General features: G+C 49.5%; 1 protein-coding gene across 1 annotated transcript in view; it reads right to left on the bottom strand.

The window, feature by feature from the left end:
* Positions 1-2,483: 2,483 nt before the first annotated feature.
* Positions 2,484-19,349, bottom strand: part of LOC116746896 — a 48,543-nt gene continuing 31,677 nt past the window's right edge. The window contains exons 2-5 of the mRNA XM_032618663.1: positions 8,954-10,106; positions 7,838-8,072; positions 2,810-3,083; positions 2,484-2,497 (exon numbers count right to left, since the gene is read on the bottom strand). Coding sequence (XP_032474554.1) covers positions 2,484-2,497; positions 2,810-3,083; positions 7,838-8,072; positions 8,954-10,106 — 1,676 coding nt within the window. The remainder of the gene's footprint in view (positions 2,498-2,809; positions 3,084-7,837; positions 8,073-8,953; positions 10,107-19,349) is intronic.

Genomic DNA, 19,349 nt, shown 5'->3' with positions numbered 1-19,349 from the left:
AGGTAGAACCAGCCCTTCCTGGATTTCATGAAAGTGTATCTGTAAAGGGGAGTGGCCCCAAAGCATTCTACTTCACTGCTAGGTAGCTTGACTTTCACTTTACTATATTTAGTGATGTGACGCGTGGATCTCCTTTTCTACTCCCCTGCCAACCTTGCAAATTTTATGAGAGGATATGTCAAAACATGCAAAAAATGGACTTCCTGAAATCCGTCTGTAGTATAGTTTGTGATCTTGCCAGGCGTGAAGGAATGAATTACCTGCGAGTACTGGGCCAAGTGAAAAGAGCTGGGAGGGCTTCCCCGGTGGCGCAGTGGTTGAGAGTCCGCCTGCCGATGCAGGGGACACGGGTTCGTGCCCTGGTCTGGGAAGATCACACATGCCGCGGAGCGGCTGGGCCCGTGAGCCATGGCCGCTGAGCCTGCGCTCCGCAACGAGAGAGACCACAACAGTGAGAGGCCCGCGTACCGCAAAAAAAATAAAAAAAATAAAAAAAAATAAAAGAACTGGGATTCAGTGTTCATCCTCCTATTGTAGGAACAGAGCTGAGTGTGAAATGCCCACGGTCACGAGACCCCTCCACAAGACCACAAGAGTCAAAGCCAAACGGCAAGGGTCATTTATTGCAGGTTCGAACCTGGACCTCCGCGCACTCGTTGCTGGTGACGCTAAGAGGTCCCGATGGAGTTTAGTACAGCTCTTTTATAGACAGGTACAAACAAGCTCGCGACCTTCAGGGGTGGGGGGTACTGATTGGCTAACTTTTAAACAAAGACACTAGTCACTGATTGGTTAACTTTTAAACAAAGACACTAGTCACCGTCTGATTGGTTGGATGGTTGCAAAAGGGGGTTCAGCAAGCATAGTTACAGAAGCGAGAGCGGCTGGTTAAGTTTCGGTTTCCTGAGGCTTTGTTTTTCAATTAGGAATACTTAAGATGGGGCCATAGTTACAAACAGTACAAACAGGAAGATCGATGCAATCCTAGCAGCGCTACGGCCTAATGGCAGGGCATCAATTCAGTCCTATTTCTACCAAAGTAGAACATAGCCCTTCATTCCCCCTTCTTTCATGAACCAGAGGAGCCAATCTTGGGTCCTCAAGGCTCAGTTTCTTCATTTTCTAAGTCCTCGTATGGCTGATATTGTGATCTTAATACCATTAGCTGAACTGTGTTTATTCTTTTTCGGACGAAATCCATGATTTTGTTGAATATACAGGGGCCTATAGTGAGGAGGAAAAGGAGGCATAGTAGAGGGCCCAGGAAGGGGAGGAGGAAGGGAAGCATCCCATGAAATCCTGACCAAAGGGGATTGTCCGCTAATTCTTTCCGGCGGCGGGCTAAGTCTTCCTGGAGCTGGTGAATTTTGTTTCTTACAATGCCTGATTTATTTGCATAAAAACAACATTTTTCTTTTAGGGCGAGGCATATCCCACCCTGTTCAGCTGTCAGCAAGTCTAAGCCCCTCCTATTTTGTAGGACCACCTCGGCCAGCGAATCTAATTGGTCCTGTAAGTCCTGAATGGTTCCAGAGAGGGCTTTTACATCTTTTATTAATTGTCTAGACAGCTGATTATAGGAGTGAAGGGAGACCCCAAGACCTGTACTCCCTGTGGCCACAGCTCCTGTAATTCCTAGTCCTACCAGGAGGGGTATGGCTGTAATGGCTCGTTTGGTTCTTCCTGCCCAAAGGTCAAAGCTGGGAATGGGCAACGGAGTGTCTCCCGAGATCAGGTCTACATTAGGGAGGAGGGTGGCTAGGTTGCAGACCCCTGTCCAGTTTTGGGGTAAATAGGTGTATGCTAGGTTATTTCCACAGACAAAGACAGTGGTGTTAGGACTACAGAGGGAGGAGTTTATGGGGATATACTGACTACATCCAGTAGATGAAAGGATTCCCAAGTCAATACTGGCGTTAGAGAGGGAATCGTTCTTGACAAAGCATGAGGTATTAAAGGTAGTTGAAAACTTTGAAAATTGTATGGGAAACGGCTCGGGGAGTAAAGTTGGGTTACATTGTTTGCTGATGTTTAAATTGGAGAAAATGGGGATGGCTATAGGGCGGGGCGGTCCTTGAGGAAGGCAGAGCCAGCAATCTTGTGCTAAGTTGGGGTTGGTGGTATTTAAAAGCGCAAAAGTAGCTTCTAGTATAGTCGTGGTTTGGGGGTCCAGTTCAGAGGAATTGACCTTAGGGCGAATTAGGGGGTGGTAGCTGAGCTGTGGGTACAGATCCTGATAGGCCTTTTCTATTTGTCTTCGGGTTTCTATCTGGCGCACTTCGTCTTGGGGCCCTCCACCGTCTGACATATGTATGGGGGCCCTGGTATTCCAGCACACCGGGGTCCCGGGAGTGCCAATGCATCCAGCCTGAAGGTATTTATTATTATCACTAATGGTGGGACTTTTATTATTCTGTAGTGTGGCTGTGAAATAAGTCTTGTTATTGGTCCCTGTACATTGCTGGTAAGAGGAGTAGCACGTGCTATGCATTGATTCCTGAAAAGTAGAACAGGGGCAATTAGCTCGGGGGGGGGGGGAGTGGTTTAGGCTTATGGTGGCATTGCCAGCTGGTTTTGACCCCGGTGCCTCCATATACCTGAACAAGGTATGCAGTTATTCCCCCACAATCCTGCATATGAGTATACCTTCGGGGAACAACAGGAGTCTCGCTAGTACCTCCCCTGCACTCGCACGGTGCACCATATAGTTGTTGCATTAAAGCATTCTTAGTGGGGGGGGGGGGTTGAATCCTCCCCTCGTGGCCCGAGGGTTGAGGGTTAGGACTGTCATTAGAGCTATCAGCAGTACCTTGGTCCTCATGGGGGAGGGTATGGCGTAAGGTCAGTTTGAGGGGATTGTCCTTACTCCGATCAACCGTCCAGGTGACGTCAGCTTTAGTGGACTTGATGAGGTCAGAAAGTGGGTCCACCGGCTTGACGTGGGTGTAATGGATCCAGGCAGCTATGCTGTCCACCTTGATGGCCGTCGGTGTTGTCAGGATGATCTGGTAAGGTCCTTTCCACCTGGGTTCTAGGGTCTCTTGTCGATGGCGTTTGACAAGGACCCAGTCACCTGGTCGGAGCTGGTGTGGAGTAGGTGGGGGTCCTGTTGTTTATAGCTCTTTTAGTTTGGGCCAGATTGTCTCATGTATCCGCTGTAAGGCTTGGAGGGAAGACAGGAGATTATTTTCTGGGTCCGATTGGATAAGGTTAGTCTTTAGGTTAGGGATAATAGGAGGAGGCCTACCATGTATTATTTCGTAGGGGGTAAATCCTAGCTTATAGGGGGAATTTCGCACCCTAAACAGAGCGTAGGGGAGTAGGACTACCCAGTTAGCGCCAGTCTCCATGGTTAATTTAGTCAAGGTCTCTTTTAGAGTTCTATTCATTCTTTCTACCTGTCCTGAACTCTGGGGGCGGTATGCACAATGTAATTTCCAATCAGCCCCAAGTATGGAAGCCAGATCCTGACTTACCTTAGAAATGAAGGCCGGCCCGTTGTCTGACCCTATCATAACTGGAAAGCCATACCTGGGCAGGATTTCTTCTAGTAGCTTTTTAGCTACTATTTGTGCTGTCTCATTCTTGGTCGGGAATGCCTCAGTCCAACCTGAAAAGGTATCTATAAACACCAGTAAATATCTATATCCATGTTTGCCAGGCTTTACCTCCGTGAAGTCCACTTCCCAGTAGGCTCCGGGCTGGTTCCCTCTTTCCCGGATGCCAGCAGTTGGTGGGTGGGTGTTAGCATTATGGAGTTGGCAGACTGCACAGCCAGCAACCAGTCGTTCAGTTTTTTCGGAGACATTTTTAATTTTAAGTCCAGTCTGTCTGATGAGATCCTGTAGCCGTCGGGCGCCCAAGTGGGTGCTACGATGGATCCGTTCAAGGACCAAGGTTCCTAGTTTTTCTGGAAGGAGGATATTGTTCTTAGCGTCCCGCCACCATCCGTCTTTAACCTGGGTTAGAGGGAGTTTGTTTATCCATCTAATGTCATCTTCCGAGTAGTCGGGTTGGGGCGGTAATTCCCGGGGCCCTGGATCTGGCAGTTGTAGGGGAAGTAATGGTATTGGAGTGTATGCCGCCTTTCGAGCCGTCTGGTCTGCCAAATTGTTGCCCCGGGCGACTGGTTTTGTGGGTTTTTGATGCCCCAGGCTGTGCTCGGCCCCGGGCGTCCCCGGGAGTCCCGACCAGCAGGACAAATCCTTGTGAGTCCGAGGAGGAACCTGTAGGGGTTGAAAAGAGAAGAAGGGGCAGGAGACGCGAAAGAATGGAGGCAAGACAAAATCCTGATCAAGCCTCAAACTTTTATTGCTGCAGTAGCTGTATTTATACAGTACAGAGAAAGGGGGGCGGGATCCAGAATAAGGGAAGTATTTGGCAAATTATCATTGGTGCTGCGTGCGCGGGCTTTCGTTTTAGGCGCGGGCTTTTATCTCATTAAGCAGGAAGAGAAGCAGGATGTCGGCCATCTTCTAATGGCGAAAACTTCTTGGCTCCCAACATCTCCTCCCTTTTTATTTCTTTTAAGGAGGTGGGCATTAACCGAGTGAGGGAGTAGTGACCTGAATCCTCCCGTGGACAATGTATGTGTGTCCACCATTGCTGGCTCTTGGTATCTTTTGGGGAGGAGAGGCAGAGCCGAGAATAATCTTAGATACTGAAGCCAAAAACAATGTTTAGATACCAACCTCTTTCATAATTCAGGTATACTCACAGGGAATAACAGAGATTACCTTATGTATAAAGGTTTTCCCTTGTGCATGCTTTACTGTCACACTCAACTCGGTACCCATACCCTCCCATCAAAGAGGGGGGTAGGCATGTCTCTGTCTCATGCCGCTCCAGTGGAGGGGCAGCCAGAATCATCTTTTGGTTCTGCTTCAGGTTAAATTCTGAGGCAAGTGTGGAGGGGGTTCAGCCTGGCTGACAACCAGCAAAGATGACAGGATCAGGGTCACAACGGATAGTCCTTGTTGTCTTTGTCGTCTTTTCAATGCCAAGAGGATCTCCATCTTTTTCTGAAAAGGAAAAGAAATACAATCTCAGGGAAAAGGGCCCTGGATAATTTTCATTATTTCATAGAATTTATAGGTTTAATAAGACGCTCGGGCAGCCAACGTCTGGGTGAGGGGAACTTGTCCAGATTTTTGAGGAACAAACCGAATCGCCCCTTGGTTCGGTTCCAAGGAAGGGGCCAGGGGCTGGCCCCGTGAAAAGTTTCCCTGTTTTTTGGCCATTTATGTCCGTTTTTGAATAACATTCCGAAGACCAATGTTTGCCTCTTTTACAGCGAGGACAAACGGTGGTGGGAGGAGCTCGGGATTGATGTTGGGGTTGTTGTGGGTTAGCCTTTGATGACTGTCCTTGTCTATATAGTGGACAATCCCGGGCAAAGTGTCCAGGTTGTTTGCAATTATAGCAAGTTTTTTGTTGTTTGTCTAGGGCGGATGTGTCTTTAATAAAATCTTTTAGGGCGGCTCCTATTGCAAGACCAACAAAATGGGAGGGACCAATTCCGGAACACAATTTAATATAATCAGCAAGGCTACCACCACGATGAGCCCGAAGGGCAGCCAGGCAGGCCGGATTAGCATTTTCATAAGCTAAATGTTTAACAAAGGCGTTATCAGTTTCACTGTCGCCCACCAGACGTTCGGTGGCGTCCGTGAGGCGGCTAATAAACTCACAATAAGGCTCTTCTGGTCCCTGGCGAATTTTCGCCAAAGAAGTTGTGGCCGAACCCTTAGGCGGAAGGCGGCGCCAGGCCTTAAGGCCAGCATTTTGTATTTGAGCCAACAGACCAGGGGGAAAAGCAGCCTGAGCCTCATTGGAATCATAGGGGCTGCTTTAAGAATTGTTTCTCCGGTCTCAACAACCTTTTGGATATCGGGGTCAAAAAAATGACCCATAAGAATCTCTCTAATTAAATTCCAATATGAAAATGCAGTCACAGGTACTTTAGAAGGCCCAAAAGCCTTATAATAATCATTTAAACAATCTCCTACACGATTCCAACATTTTTTATCTATCGTCCCTTCTTGTGGGAACCATGGGCAAACATCAGACAAAAATATTAAAAAAATCACGCAAATCTTTTTTTCTAGCCTTAATCTTTCGCATCTTGAGGGAATCCTCGATCCCCTGAAGAAAGAGTTCGTGGGAACTCAATTCCTGTCCCATTTTTAAGCTCCACTTACCTTACTCTCTACCGGTCACAACTGCCGAAGGGCGGCTAGTCCTCCGGGGACCTAATCGAGCTGCACTTTCGAGTTCACTCTCGCGGCGGCTCAGTGGGTGCCTGGCCAGGCCTTCGTAAGCGTGCTACCTCTGTTAGGATCCGTTCCTCGAGCCCCACGTTGGGCGCCAATTGTGCTCGGCCCCGGGCGTCCCCGGGAGTCCCGACCAGCAGGACAAATCCTTGTGAGTCCGAGGAGGAACCTGTAGGGGTTGAAAAGAGAAGAAGGGGCAGGAGACGCGAAAGAATGGAGGCAACACAAAATCCTGATCAAGCCTCAAACTTTTATTGCTGCAGTAGCTGTATTTATACAGTACAGAGAAAGGGGGGCGGGATCCAGAATAAGGGAAGTATTTGGCAAATTATCATTGGTGCTGCGTGCGCGGGCTTTCGTTTTAGGCGCGGGCTTTTATCTCATTAAGCAGGAAGAGAAGCAGGATGTTGGCCATCTTCTAATGGCGAAAACTTCTTGGCTCCCAACACCAGGCAATGTACAATGGCTAACTTTTTGGGTTCCCATATGGCCGCTAGCAAGGCCAGGATTTCCTCTTTGTTCTTGATGTCTTTGCCCTCTGCTGTGAGTAGTCCCCGCTCTCGGTATATTGCCCCATGTATGTGTGCGGTAGCGAAAGCATACCGGCTGTCTGTATATATGGTGGCTTTTTGGTCTTTGCTCATCTTGAGAGCTTGGGTCAGGGCAATTAATTCAGCTTTTTGGGCTGAGGTCCCTGGGGGGAGAGTCTTTGCCCATATCACCTCAGTTTCCGATGTTACCGCTGCCCCCGCATACCTCTGACCTTGCTGGACAAAACTACTGCCGTCAGTGAACCATGTGACTTGTGCATCTAATAGGGGCTGGTCATATAGGTCTTCCCCAACCCCATGGATCTGAGCCAGTACCTCTGCACAATCATGGAGTGGGGAGTCTAAGTCTGGGTCAGGTAATAGAGAGGCAGGGTTTAAAGCCCGTGGTGGAGTGTAGCTGATTTTGAGAGGATTTAACAGTAGACCCTGGTAGTGGACCAATCGAGCATTGCTCATCCATCGGTCGGGAGGCTGTTTGAGAACCCCGTCGATGGCGTGGGGGGTGGTGACATGTAATTCCTGTCCCATAGTTAGTTTGTTGGCATCCTTTACCATTAGGGCTGTGGCGGCGATCACCCGGAGGCAAGGAGGCCAGCCTGCAGCCACAGGGTCCAATTTCTTCGATAGGTAAGCGATAGGCCTGGTCCAAGGACCGAGGGGTTGGGTCAACACGGCCTTAGCTATGCCTTTGTTTTCATCCACAAAGAGGTGGAAGGGTTTGGAGACATCAGGGAGACCCAGGGCGGGTGCGGATAGCAAGGCAGTTTTGATCTGCTGAAACGATTGCTCAGCCTCCTCTGTCCATTCAAAGGGCGTCTGTTCTTTGGTGGCTAAGTATAGTGGTTTGGCCATTTCAGCAAATTTGGGTATCCATAAACGGCAGAACCCAGCTGACCCCAAAAATTCTCTCACCTGTCGAGGCGTGGTGGGTCTGGGGATGCGGAGGACAGTCTCTTTCCGTGCATCTGTGAGCCATCGTTGCCCCTCTTTCAGTAGGTATCCCAGGTAAGTTACCTCAGGCCTGCAGATCTGCGCCTTTTTGGCAGAGGCCCGGTATCCCAGGGTGCCGAGAGTCTGTAGGAGGTTTCTGGTTCCCTGCAGGCAGGCTTCAGTGGTCCCAGCAGCTATTAAGAGATCATCAACATACTGCAGGAGGGTTATATTGGGGTTTTGTCTCCGGTACTCACTGAGATCCTCGTGTAGGGCCTCATCAAACAAGGTAGGTGAGTTCTTGAATCCTTGGGGAAGTCTGGTCCAGGTGAGTTGTCCGTTTATGCCTCTCTCGGGATCCGACCATTCGAAGGCAAAGAGTTCTTGACTTTTGGGTGCTAAGGGTAAACTAAAAAAGGCATCTTTGAGGTCCAGCACAGTATACCATTGTTTTTCTGGACTAAGGGCGCTCAAAAGAGTATATGGATTGGGTACGGTAGGATGGATGTCTATGACTCGTCTGTTAACTTCCCTCAGGTCCTGTACTGGGCGGTAGTCTTTACTGTTAGGTTTGCGGACTGGCAGCAGGGGTGTGTTCCAGGCCGACTGGCAGGGACGCAGTATACGTAGGTCAAGAAGCCGGCGAATATGTGGAGTGATACCAGTTTTGGCCTCTATGGGCATGGGATATTGTCGGACACGTGCAGGATCTGCCCCTGGTTTGATTTCTATGAATAGGGCTGGGCGATGTTTGGCTAGTCCCATCCCACCTGTTTCTGCCCATGCTTCGGGGAACTGCTGAAGCCATGACTTTATATCTTGATTTTGGGAGGGTGGTTCCTGGTGAAGTCGGTACTCATCTTCCAAGTTCAGGGTGAGCACAGATATGGGTTGGTTGTGAGGGTCTGTTATGATCGGCCCCTCTGACCGAAAATGAATTTGCGCTCCCATTTTAGTAAGTAAGTCTCTCCCCAGTAAGGGGCAAGGGCTATCGGGAATGACCAGAAAGGAGTGGGTTACTTTTCCCGTGCCCAAGTCTACAGTTCTCTGAGTGGTCCAGGGGTAACGTTTAACTCCCGTAGCTCCCTGGACCCAGGAGGTTTTGTCAGAAATTTTCCCGTGGGGCTTAACCAAGACCGAATGCTGTGCCCCTGTATCCACCAGGAATTGGACTGGTTTCCCCTCCACTTGTAGGGTTACCCTGGGTTCGGGGAGGGGGTCCGAACCCCGTCCCCCCACTCTGCATCATGTGTAAACAGGACTGGGGTGGTGGCCTTCGGTTGCCATTGCCCCTGGTTGGGGCGCGGCTGCCTTTTTTTGGGGCATTCCCGAGCCCAATGGCCTTTTTCCTTGCAATAGGCACATTGATCTCTGTCCAATGGTCGCCTGGGAGGTCGAGTGGCTGGGGGGCCCCCTTGATCTTTCTGAACAATGGCGGCCAGGACCTTAGTCATTTTCTCAGTGGCTTTAAGTTGTTTATCCTCTGGGGCGTCTCGGTTATTAAAGACGCGCTGAGCAATACGGAGTAGGTCCTGTATCTGTTTGCCCTCCAGATCTTCTAACTTCTGGAGTTTCTTTTTAATATCAGGGGCTGCCTGGTTAACGAAGGACATTACAACGGCAGCCTGATTTTCGGGGGCCTCTGGATCCATAGGGGTATATTGCCTAAAGGCTTCCATTAATCTTTCTAAATAAGAGGAGGGACTTTCTGTTTTACCTTGTACAATTGAATATACCTTGGCCAAATTAGTGGGCTTGCGCGCGGCAGCCCGGAGACCCGCCATTAGAGTCTGGCGATAAATGAGCAGTCGTCCCCTACCTTCTCCGGTGTTGTAGTCCCAATCATCCTGCAGGGGGCGAGTTAAGGGAAAGCCTGCATTAATAAGATCAGGGTTAGCGGTGGGTTGACCATCATCTCCAGGAACCAGTTTTCTTGCCTCCAGCTGGATTCGTTCTCGTTCCTCGGTAGTGAACAGGATCCGGAGAAGCTGTTGGCAGTCATCCCAGGTGGGCTGATGGGTAAACATAACACTATCTAGAAGAGCTATCAAGTCTTTAAGATTATCAGAAAAACGAGCATTCTGGGTTTTCCAATTATATAAGTCACTGGTAGAGAATGGCCAATATTGGAGTCGGGGGTTCCCTGTCTCATCGGGAGGGCCTATTTCTCGCAGGGGTAGGGCTGTGGTGGAATCTGGATGGCGGAACCCTGGGTCGCGCTGAGTGCGTCCACGGGTGCGTCCAGCCGGCCCAGGGGAGTTATTTTCATTGGGCAGGAGGGCCGGCAGTGCCTCTGCCTCTCGGTCCTCCGGTTCTGACCTGGGTGGCCTCTCGGGAGGGGCCACAGGAGGTTCTTCCAAGGGGAGAGGAGCAGGGTCAGGAGCAGGAAGGGGGACCGGTTGTGGGGCCAAAGGAGGATGTTGATATGGAGGGGGTTCTATGAGAAGGAGGTCTTGGCTGTCAGAAAATATGGGTGCGGTTGAGGTCTGAGGCTTGGGAGGTTTAGTTGGTCGGGCCGTAAGGATCTTATATGTCCCTGATGACAAAAAGGGGGCCATCCAGGGAGGTGGGTTTTCTACCAGGTCCTGCCATACCAAGATGTAGGGGATTTGGTCCGGATGGCCTTCTTTCCCTGGTAAGAAAACTCTAGATTTAATTTTTAGGACTATAGGAAGACAAAAGGTACCCTCGGTGGGCCAACCAACCCCGAAAGTTGGCCATTCAGAGCGGCAGAAGGTAATAAGTTTTCTTTTCCGGATGTCCAGACTGAGATCGTGTCCTCGGGATTTCACATCCCCAAAATTAGTGAGAAGGAGGGAGAGAGGGGTACTCTGTGTTTGGCCCATGTTTAGGTCCTGGAAGAGGTTGGTTAGAAAAGGTTATTCTGAAAACGAAAGTGATTAAGAGCAGTCCCAATAACGGAGCCTGTAAAAGGAGGAAGGGAGGTTATCGCGTGCGCGCTTCAGATGGGCTATCAACCCCCAGATGGGTCGCGGTGGACGTCTCCAACCACGCCCGACTAGGTGTCCTACAGTGCGTCCGCCAGGACTGTCCTAGTCCCCAAAACAGAAGGTACCTTGAGCCAGCTTACTTACCGATCGGTTGTCAGCGATGACCCGTTGACCTGATGTCTGGTGGGCTTGGGGGCATCCCAGACGAGCCCCCAAATGAAATGCCCACGGTCACGAGACCCCTCCACAAGACCACCAGAGACAAGAGTCAAAGCCAAACGGCAAGGGTCATTTATTGCAGGTTCGAACCTGGACCTCCGCGCACTCGTTGCCGGTGACGCTAAGAGGTCCCGATGGAGTTTAGTACAGCTCTTTTATAGACAGGTACAAACAAGCTCGCGACCTTCAGGGGTGGGGGGTACTGACTGGCTAACTTTTAAACAAAGACACTAGTCACTGATTGGTTAACTTTTAAACAAAGACACTAGTCACCGTCTGATTGGTTGGATGGTTGCAAAAGGGGGTTCAGCAAGCATAGTTACAGAAGCGAGAGCGGCTGGTTAAGTTTCGGTTTCCTGAGGCTTTGTTTTTCAATTAGGAATACTTAAGATGGGGCCATAGTTACAAACAGTACAAACAGGAAGATCGATGCAATCCTAGCAGCGCTACGGCCTAATGGCAGGGCATCAATTCAGTCCTATTTCTACCAAAGTAGAACATAGCCCTTCAAGTGCTGAGGAAGGGACCCTGTCAAATCAGGATAACTTTTATAACCAGAACAGGTGGCCATGTGGGCAGGTGAGGCCTGGGAAGCATTCAGCATCAGAAATGTCCACCAGGGCTTCTGCAGGGGCCACCCGGGAGCGGGGCTGTTGAGAGATATAGGCGGGCAGGTGGATCATAGCAAACAGATGGGCCAGGAGATGTCAGGATTCCTGGGTGGGAGATGAGGAAATCACAGGAGTGCCCATGGGAGGAGCTGAAACATGGAATGATGGTGTGTTCAGGACACAAGGACAAAGCTATGACCCATTTAATATGCCTGGGGCACAACGGCAAGGACCGTGACCAAGCTGGGATCCCTGAGTAAGGACCCCTGGCTTTTCCATCCCACTCCCCCCTCCCCGGGGACAAGAATGGTCCCAGACCCTGGGTGGATACCTGGATGAGAAGGAGGCTTACTAAGGAGAGGGGTGCACTTTCAGGGCTGGGGGGTGTCTGCCTCTGGGGAGGAAGTGGCTGTGTGGAGTGTGCTGGGCAGCGATGCTCATGTAGGACCTTCTGTAGCAGCTGATTTCCTGTTACTTTTCTTGTTGAAGAATTGTTAGACCCAAACGGTCTACGAGGGATTCCAACTCGCCCAAGAACCGCCAAGAGTCGAGAGCCGTTGCAACACGCAAGAGGTTTATTAGGAGCCGATGCACCGGGGTTCCCTGAACCTCACGCAGGAGGCCGATGGGGAACCCCTAAAAGCGGAATCACATACTTTTTATAGGTTTATTTACTCATAGGGTGGGTATATTCTCACAATGATTGGGTAAATGTGGTGACTTTTGAATTCATTGGCTTAGGAACTTTTGCCCCACCTTCTGGCCGTTACAGTTGTTCGTTCATTGTGGCGGTTAGGGCATATACCTGTTACGGGCAGCTGGAAAGTCCCCGTCAACTGAAAAACTCCAAGAATTGGTTTCGATAGGGAGAAGGAGTGGCGCAAGAATTGGTTTCGATAGGGAGAAGAATTGGTTTCGATTGGGAGAAGAATTGGTTTCGATAGGGAGAAGAATTGGTTTCGATAGGGAGGAGTGGCGCAAGAGGTTGGTTTACGGGAACAAGTGAGGGGGTGGAAAGTCCCTAAAGGCCCCACAGAATCAACGTTTTATTTTTAAAAACAGGCAATGGCTATGCATTTTGATGCATCAACAGATAAAAAGAATTGTCATTAATTAGCTTATTGCAGCGTGCTCTGTGTGGTGAACACTTCTCGGGAAGGACTGAACACTTGTGATCACATTATTGTTAACCTTCTCTGATTTCATTTATCAAGCCGACCTGTAAAACAGATGGGCTTGTCTGGATGTAACCTTGCTCCCTCTTACAGCCTCAAGGAGAATTTTTGTTTATTTATTTTGCTAGTAAGGGATTTCCCCCCAATAGTTTTTATTTACTCACTCCCATCTTGAATTTAAATTACTTCCCATCAGCCAAAGGGGCATTTTCATTAAAAAAAATTGAACAGTTTTAGCATAAGGTGGCTACACTAATCCTGCCAGAGGTGTGAGTAGTAAGTGTGGTTCCTCAAATTTAAGACACAGGGAAAGGGCTGGGTTACTTTTGGTTCCATGTGGCTGAAGGATGCTGTTTGCTGAAGTGCAGATGGGAACTGGCCCAGAGCTGCTAGGTGACATGGCACAAGGGGCTGCTTCAGGCGAGGTGATGTCAGAGCTGCATTCTCCACTGGTCAGTCTGTAGCAGATGTGAACAGCACCTTCCTGAGGGGAGGGGCCATGTCAGCCTCCCCCAGAGCTGGGCTCACAACCCCCTGGTCCCCTCTGTCCCTCAGAAGCCTCTCCTGCAGAGGGAGGGGAGGAAGGAAGGGAAGTGGGGAGTCCCCTCCATCCCCTCTTCCCACATCACTTTGTAGTTAGACGGGGGACCATCCACAAATAATCATTTCTTTACACCCACAAAACTCAGGGAGGAAGAACGGTCACTTTACAGATAAAGACTCACACTTTGCGAAGGGCTGAGGGCACAGGAGAGGCATTTCAACCCCTTGCTCTGCCACGTGGAGCCCTTCCTTTCACTCCCGGTCCTTCCTGGGAAGTTCACCCGGGGAAAGAGTCTGAGGGCACAGGAGAGGCATTTCAACCCCTTGCTCTGCCACGTGGAGCCCTTCCTTTCACTCCCGGTCCTTCCTGGGAAGTTCACCCGGGGAAAGCGTCTCCCACCAGAACGGCTCAAGGTCACTGCAGAGTCTCCAAAGATTGATTTCATCTCCTCCTCCTAAGCCAGTTAAGTTTTCTTTTTCTTCGTTTGTGCATTTCTCAGCGCTCAATGTATCATTTCTGCAAAGTCGAAACAAACAGCAAACACACATGCAGCTCTGTCACGGAATGCTGGAGAGCCCACGTGAAATGAATTTGGTGAAATCCTCACCGGACCCCCCTCCTTTCTTTTAATAGATAAGAATTAGTCTCACTGTCAAGCTGCTTGTTTGGCGACCCCTGATATAATTAAGGGCATTTCCATGTTATAGGCACATACATCCCGTTCCGTCACCCCAGCTACCTCGTTCAGCGTAATGAATTATCAAAGTGCCTGTTTTGTGTTTCCCTCTAAGTTCGTGGAGACTTTAAATGCTGTCAGTATGTCCGTGCAAATTAATATGCTGAATTAAAAAAAGAAGAAAATGATTAAAATGCCTTTAAAATGATCTATAAATCTTTCATTTTAAGGAAGGGCAGCACACATAGTGCATTATCCTTACAATCTAAGTGGGAGTAATTAGTCTCCCTCCGATTAAAGCTTGAATTACATATATTTTGGTAGATGCAGTCTGATATCTTGATATTTTTTTAAAAGACCATAAAAGGCACTCAGTGGGAAAGAAGCTTCACTGCAGAACTCTGCTCTGTTTAGAGGTCATCGCATTCAGAAACATACACCCAGTGGTGAACCCCAAAAGGGCTACCAAACAACATGACACAAACAGCTAAGCATGAGATCTTAGCCATCCCTTGTGGGTCAAGATTCATGCAGTGAAGGTGGGATCCCTGAATCCTCTGGAGTAAAGAGATATCCCTGGTTGTTATTCTCTGTGATTTCCCACATGCTTTCATGTTGGGCGGGGTGACCTCTGAGCGGTATCTCGTGGGACTCAGAATGTCCCTGAGATCACTTAACCCAACCAGCCTGCACTGGTGATAGCACAGGGGATGCAGAGCAGGTGTTGTGACCGTGGCAGGTGAGCAGGAGGGAGGAGCCCGTATGGGCCGGAATGTATTTCCTGCAGCTCACAGTATGGGTCAAGCACACAGTACAGACTCAATCCATTTCTGTTTAATTAAATTCAGGAAAAAAATTATTTTCTCCATCAACCTAGCTGCCCAGCGCATACCCCAATATCTCATGGCAAAAATATCTATAAATAGGAAGAGAAGTGGTATCTTTGAGAATGTGAAAAATTGTTTTGAGAGGTAATTCATGGTTATTTCTGTAGATAACAGATGTGATCTGTTCAAATTTGGCTGAGATTATGGCATTCAAATCAGGGATGTGATTTTTATGGCTATAATCTGAATTCTATGATAGGATATGAATCATGTAGCGTGATTTTTCCTGCAGGTTCTCCTCGCTCGGCGCTCGGAAAATGAGCATAAATCTCAAAGGAGTAGCTACACTTAAGCAAGCTGAGTGTGATTGAGGAGAAACTGATGCATATTCATGACAGAAAAGAATAAATAAAAGGGGGTGGATAAACATATGGATGAAAGTTGCAGAATACGACAACTGTGCAATCTGGAGTCCCGGTGCCAGCAGCTAACTTTGCACAGAGGTGCTCCTTAAATAGCGTTTTTTTTTTTTTTTAAGATTTATTATTTATTTTATTTATTTTTGGCTGTGTCGGGTCTTAGTTGCGTCACGTGGGCTCTTTGTTGTGGTGCACGGGCTTCTCTAGCTGTGGTGTGCGGGTTTTCCCTCTCTAGCTGTGGCATACAGGCTCCAGGGCGCGTGGGCTCTGTAGTTTGCAGTACATGGGCTCTAGTTGAGGCGCGTGAGCTCAGTAGTTGTGGCATGCGGGCTCAGTTGTTCTGCCGCATGTGGGATCTTAGTTCCCCGACCAGGGATCGAACCCGTGTTCCCTGCATTGTAAGGCAGATTCTTTACCACTGGACCACCAGGGAAATCCCAGTGCTTTGTTTATAACTTAGTAATTATCTGTGTTTTCTCTTCTTTGTTTGCTTATTTGTACTCTGAAAAATCGTTATGCTAATAATTCCTGAAGGATGCATTAGGTGATGAATCATAACTAAGCCTCATCACATCAAACTGGAGATACACAGCATTTTTCCAGATATAGGCATGGAGATGGGTTTTATCCATTTTTAAATTTTTAACAAAATCTTGAATGTGTAACAAAATACTATATACATTGTATAGTAAGTTTATTCTCCTTTTAGCATTATATCGTTAGAGAGCCCTATCTATCCCCAAATTTCTGCGCACCCACGTGGGCACAAACGCAATTTTATATGGATAGATTCATGTTACACATGCTGTATTTTTTCATGCATTTTTTGCTTGCCTTTTCTCTCTCCCTCTAACCCCTAAATCCACTGGCATTCATGGGGAATGGATGGGGTATGTGTATTGATATCAAAATTTCTAATTACCTACCTTAGCATGCAGGCAGTGGTTTACTCTGCAGGCCAGGCTTCACAGAGGGAACCACAGTCACCGCATCTGGAAACCTGAGGGTGACGGCAGGCATTGGGTCCCGGGGTGCAGGGCTGAGGGCAGCACAGAGACGGGGTGCCGTGATGGACAACAGGGTCCAGCAGCTCAGAGTCGTCTGATTCCCGTAGACCCGTGGCCTTGGCTGCTGGACCACGGCACTCCCAGAAGTGAAGTAGGTGGGATGCTTACTAAGTTCTTATGTGGTTAACTAATATGAAATCAGCAAAAGTGGGGAGAGGTGCTCCGTTTCCTTTACATAGGACCTTTCTGGGGCCTTAGACTGTGTCAGTGGAAGTTTCCAGAAGGCTCGGCACGGAGTGGGAGTGATGTGTGAAGGCGGAGACGCACGATGAGATTTCAATCAGTTCCCCATTCACCCTCTTCGGAAAACCCAAGACAAAGCCCGGTCCACAGAGTCCCATCCACGCGCCCCGAGCCGCAGCATCCCGGCTCTGCAGCCCCTCAGTGCCTGCCTGCGTCTGGCTCCTCTGAGCGCTAAATGTAAGCTCCTTTTCACTTGACTCCAGCTCTCAGATCTGTGCCGAGAACTCGGAAGGCTGTTACAGACCATTATATGGCTCGCGTTGGTTTATTATCCCCTGTCAGGCTGAGCTCCTTTCTATTTCAGATCCAGAATATATTAAGCCTGGTCTTTACTTAGGCAGTTAATCAAAGGCACTGCTGAATTCCTGCCCTGTATAAACACCAGAGCGGATCCCCTCTCCCTCTCCCTCGCTGTAATTGATTCCAGGCCTTTCCCAGGTTCCGGGGGGCCTCTGGGATCTTCTATTTCCAAGTAACGCTTGTTTGGAGACTCACAGGCCCACTTGGGCCACTTCCCCTAAGATGGTTTGTGGGGCTGAGAAGGTGGTTTTGTGGGGATACTGGGATTACTGACTGGTGTGAAATGTATTTCCACGTAGGTGGGAACAGCTCAGCCCAAGCATCGTAAACTAGTAAGTGCGGCTGTGTAAATGTTGCTGAGTTTGAAAATACCCACAAGCCTCACCTTTTCATTCTCTGGTGTTAAGGGCAACAGACAGATTCGGGTTACATGAAAGTGCTTGAGTCTCACTTTTTTTTCCCTTTAAAATTGTTTATTAGTATATTTCTTCTTTCATCAACCTGTCGTTTTACACAGTTAACGATGGAAAGAACTTGCGAACGTTAGAATGTGCCGGGCGCTGTTCTCAGCACTTGATACACATGAAGTCATTTACTTTCCATGATGACCCATGGCGAGGTGTCACAATTATTGTCAGAGGAAACTGAGGCCCAGAGGTCAGTCCCTCCCCCAGAGTGTGTGCATCCTGTCCCCTCTGGTCAGCACGATGCCATCGGTGCTGTGGGTCGCGGGTTCTCCGGGCTGCCCCGCTGGTCCAGACCCCATTAGACCACAGCGTCAGTGTCCAAGTGGTGGCCACTAGCCTCCCGGGTCCATCCTGCACTTGACACGAGGCTGGTCTAAACTGAGGGGTGCTCTGAGGACAAAGGACACCCTGGTTTTTCAAGATTTAGTATGAAAACAAAGTTGTAAAATACCATGTTCATAATTTTTATATTGATTGCATGTTAAATAATATCTTAAATGTATTGGGCTAAGTAAGAGACATTATGAAAATTAATTTAACACTTTGCTTTTTAAAATGTGGCTGCTGGAAGATTTAGAGTCACCTGTGTGGCTCCTGTCGGGTTTCCCAGGGACAGGGCTGGTCTGTGATGTGGGAGAGGATGGGCAAGGAAGCCTAGCCCTGAGGCAGGACTCTAAATGATTATTGTGTGTCCCTTGTGAATCCATTTTCGTCCTCTTTTCTAATTGGAAGGAGGAAGAACGCCTTCAGCAAATCGATGGCCACACACCTTCTGGCCAGGGCCTCAGGAATCTGCTGTGGAAACAGCACTTGGGCTGGGTGCTACCTGGTGACACCGGGCTGGTCCACAGACGTTGGCCTGCATACAGCCGTCCCCAGCAAGCTAAGGGGGGTGGGGCGGGGACCACCACCCTGCACCCCCCGGGCGCACCTGACAGCCCACTGGACCCCACCGAGCCCACATCCGTTCTATCAGTGCTCTGTGTGAGCCCAGCCCTCATGGGGTTTATGCATCTCTGGGGTGCAGAGCTGAGCAGTGGCCACAGAGACGTGGTGTCTGCAAAACCTGACATATGTGCGGTCTGACTGTCCACAGGAGAGGTGCGCCTGCTCCCACTTTACGTCTTTAATTAGGGCCCTAAGCTCCACTCCCCTCCCCGTTCCCCGGTGTGACAATGGTTTTGATTTGACATCTTGGCCAGGGCTTGTGGGTAGTTTCAAAGTTTCCCATTTGGCCTCTTCACTGTGGTCACCTTTACACCAAGGGCCAGCATCTTGGGTTCTCCAAAAAAACAGAAGTAATAAGATGGATGGATGGATAGATGGATGGATAGTTAGATAGGTGGTAGAGACAGATAGATATAGACAGATAGATGACTGAGATACAAGAGGACATTTGTTAGGAGAATATCGGCTCTCGTGATTATGGACGCTGAGATACGCTGTCTGCAAACCAGAAACCAGCAAAGGCAGTGATGCAACTCAGCCTAAATCCTAAGGCCCCAGGACGTAGTCAGAAGATGGACATCCCAGCTCAAGAAAAGACAGGGAGAGAGTTCTACCTTCCTCCCGCCGCCCACACTGGGGAGGCTGATCCTATTTACTGTCCCCAGATTCGAATGCTGATCTCTTCCAGACACACCCTCACAGACCTGGCCCAGACGTGCCGTTTCCCCAACCCTCTGGGCGTCCCTCAGCCCCGTCCAGGTGACACAGAGAATTACCGTCATAGCCGGGGACCTAGCGAGGCGGCTCCTGCAACTGCAAGTGCTTCAACCACGTGTATCTCAGCCCCACACGCGGGACTGGGGGAGGGACGGGGCCACCGTGCGCTGGGGAGCGGGTCGCCCCTCATCTGGCCGTGCAGACCCTCACCCTCCACTTGGATGGGCGGCCGCGGTCACGCTCCGGTGTCCCCACCCGGGGTCAGCTCAGATGGGCGCAAGCAGCCCTTTGCCCATTGAGTGTCCTCTGTCGTCCAGGGGACAGTCACCCAGCAAGTGGTCCCTCTGGCGGAGCACGAGGGGACTGTCCACAGATGCTGCCTTCGTGTGGCCGGGTCCCTCCTGGGGTCCTGCTCACCACAGTGGAGTTGTG

This window comes from Phocoena sinus, chromosome 21 (genome assembly GCF_008692025.1).
Source record: "Phocoena sinus isolate mPhoSin1 chromosome 21, mPhoSin1.pri, whole genome shotgun sequence".
Classification (NCBI taxonomy): Eukaryota; Metazoa; Chordata; class Mammalia; order Artiodactyla; family Phocoenidae; genus Phocoena; species Phocoena sinus.
This window is presented reverse-complemented; position numbering and strand designations above follow the sequence as displayed.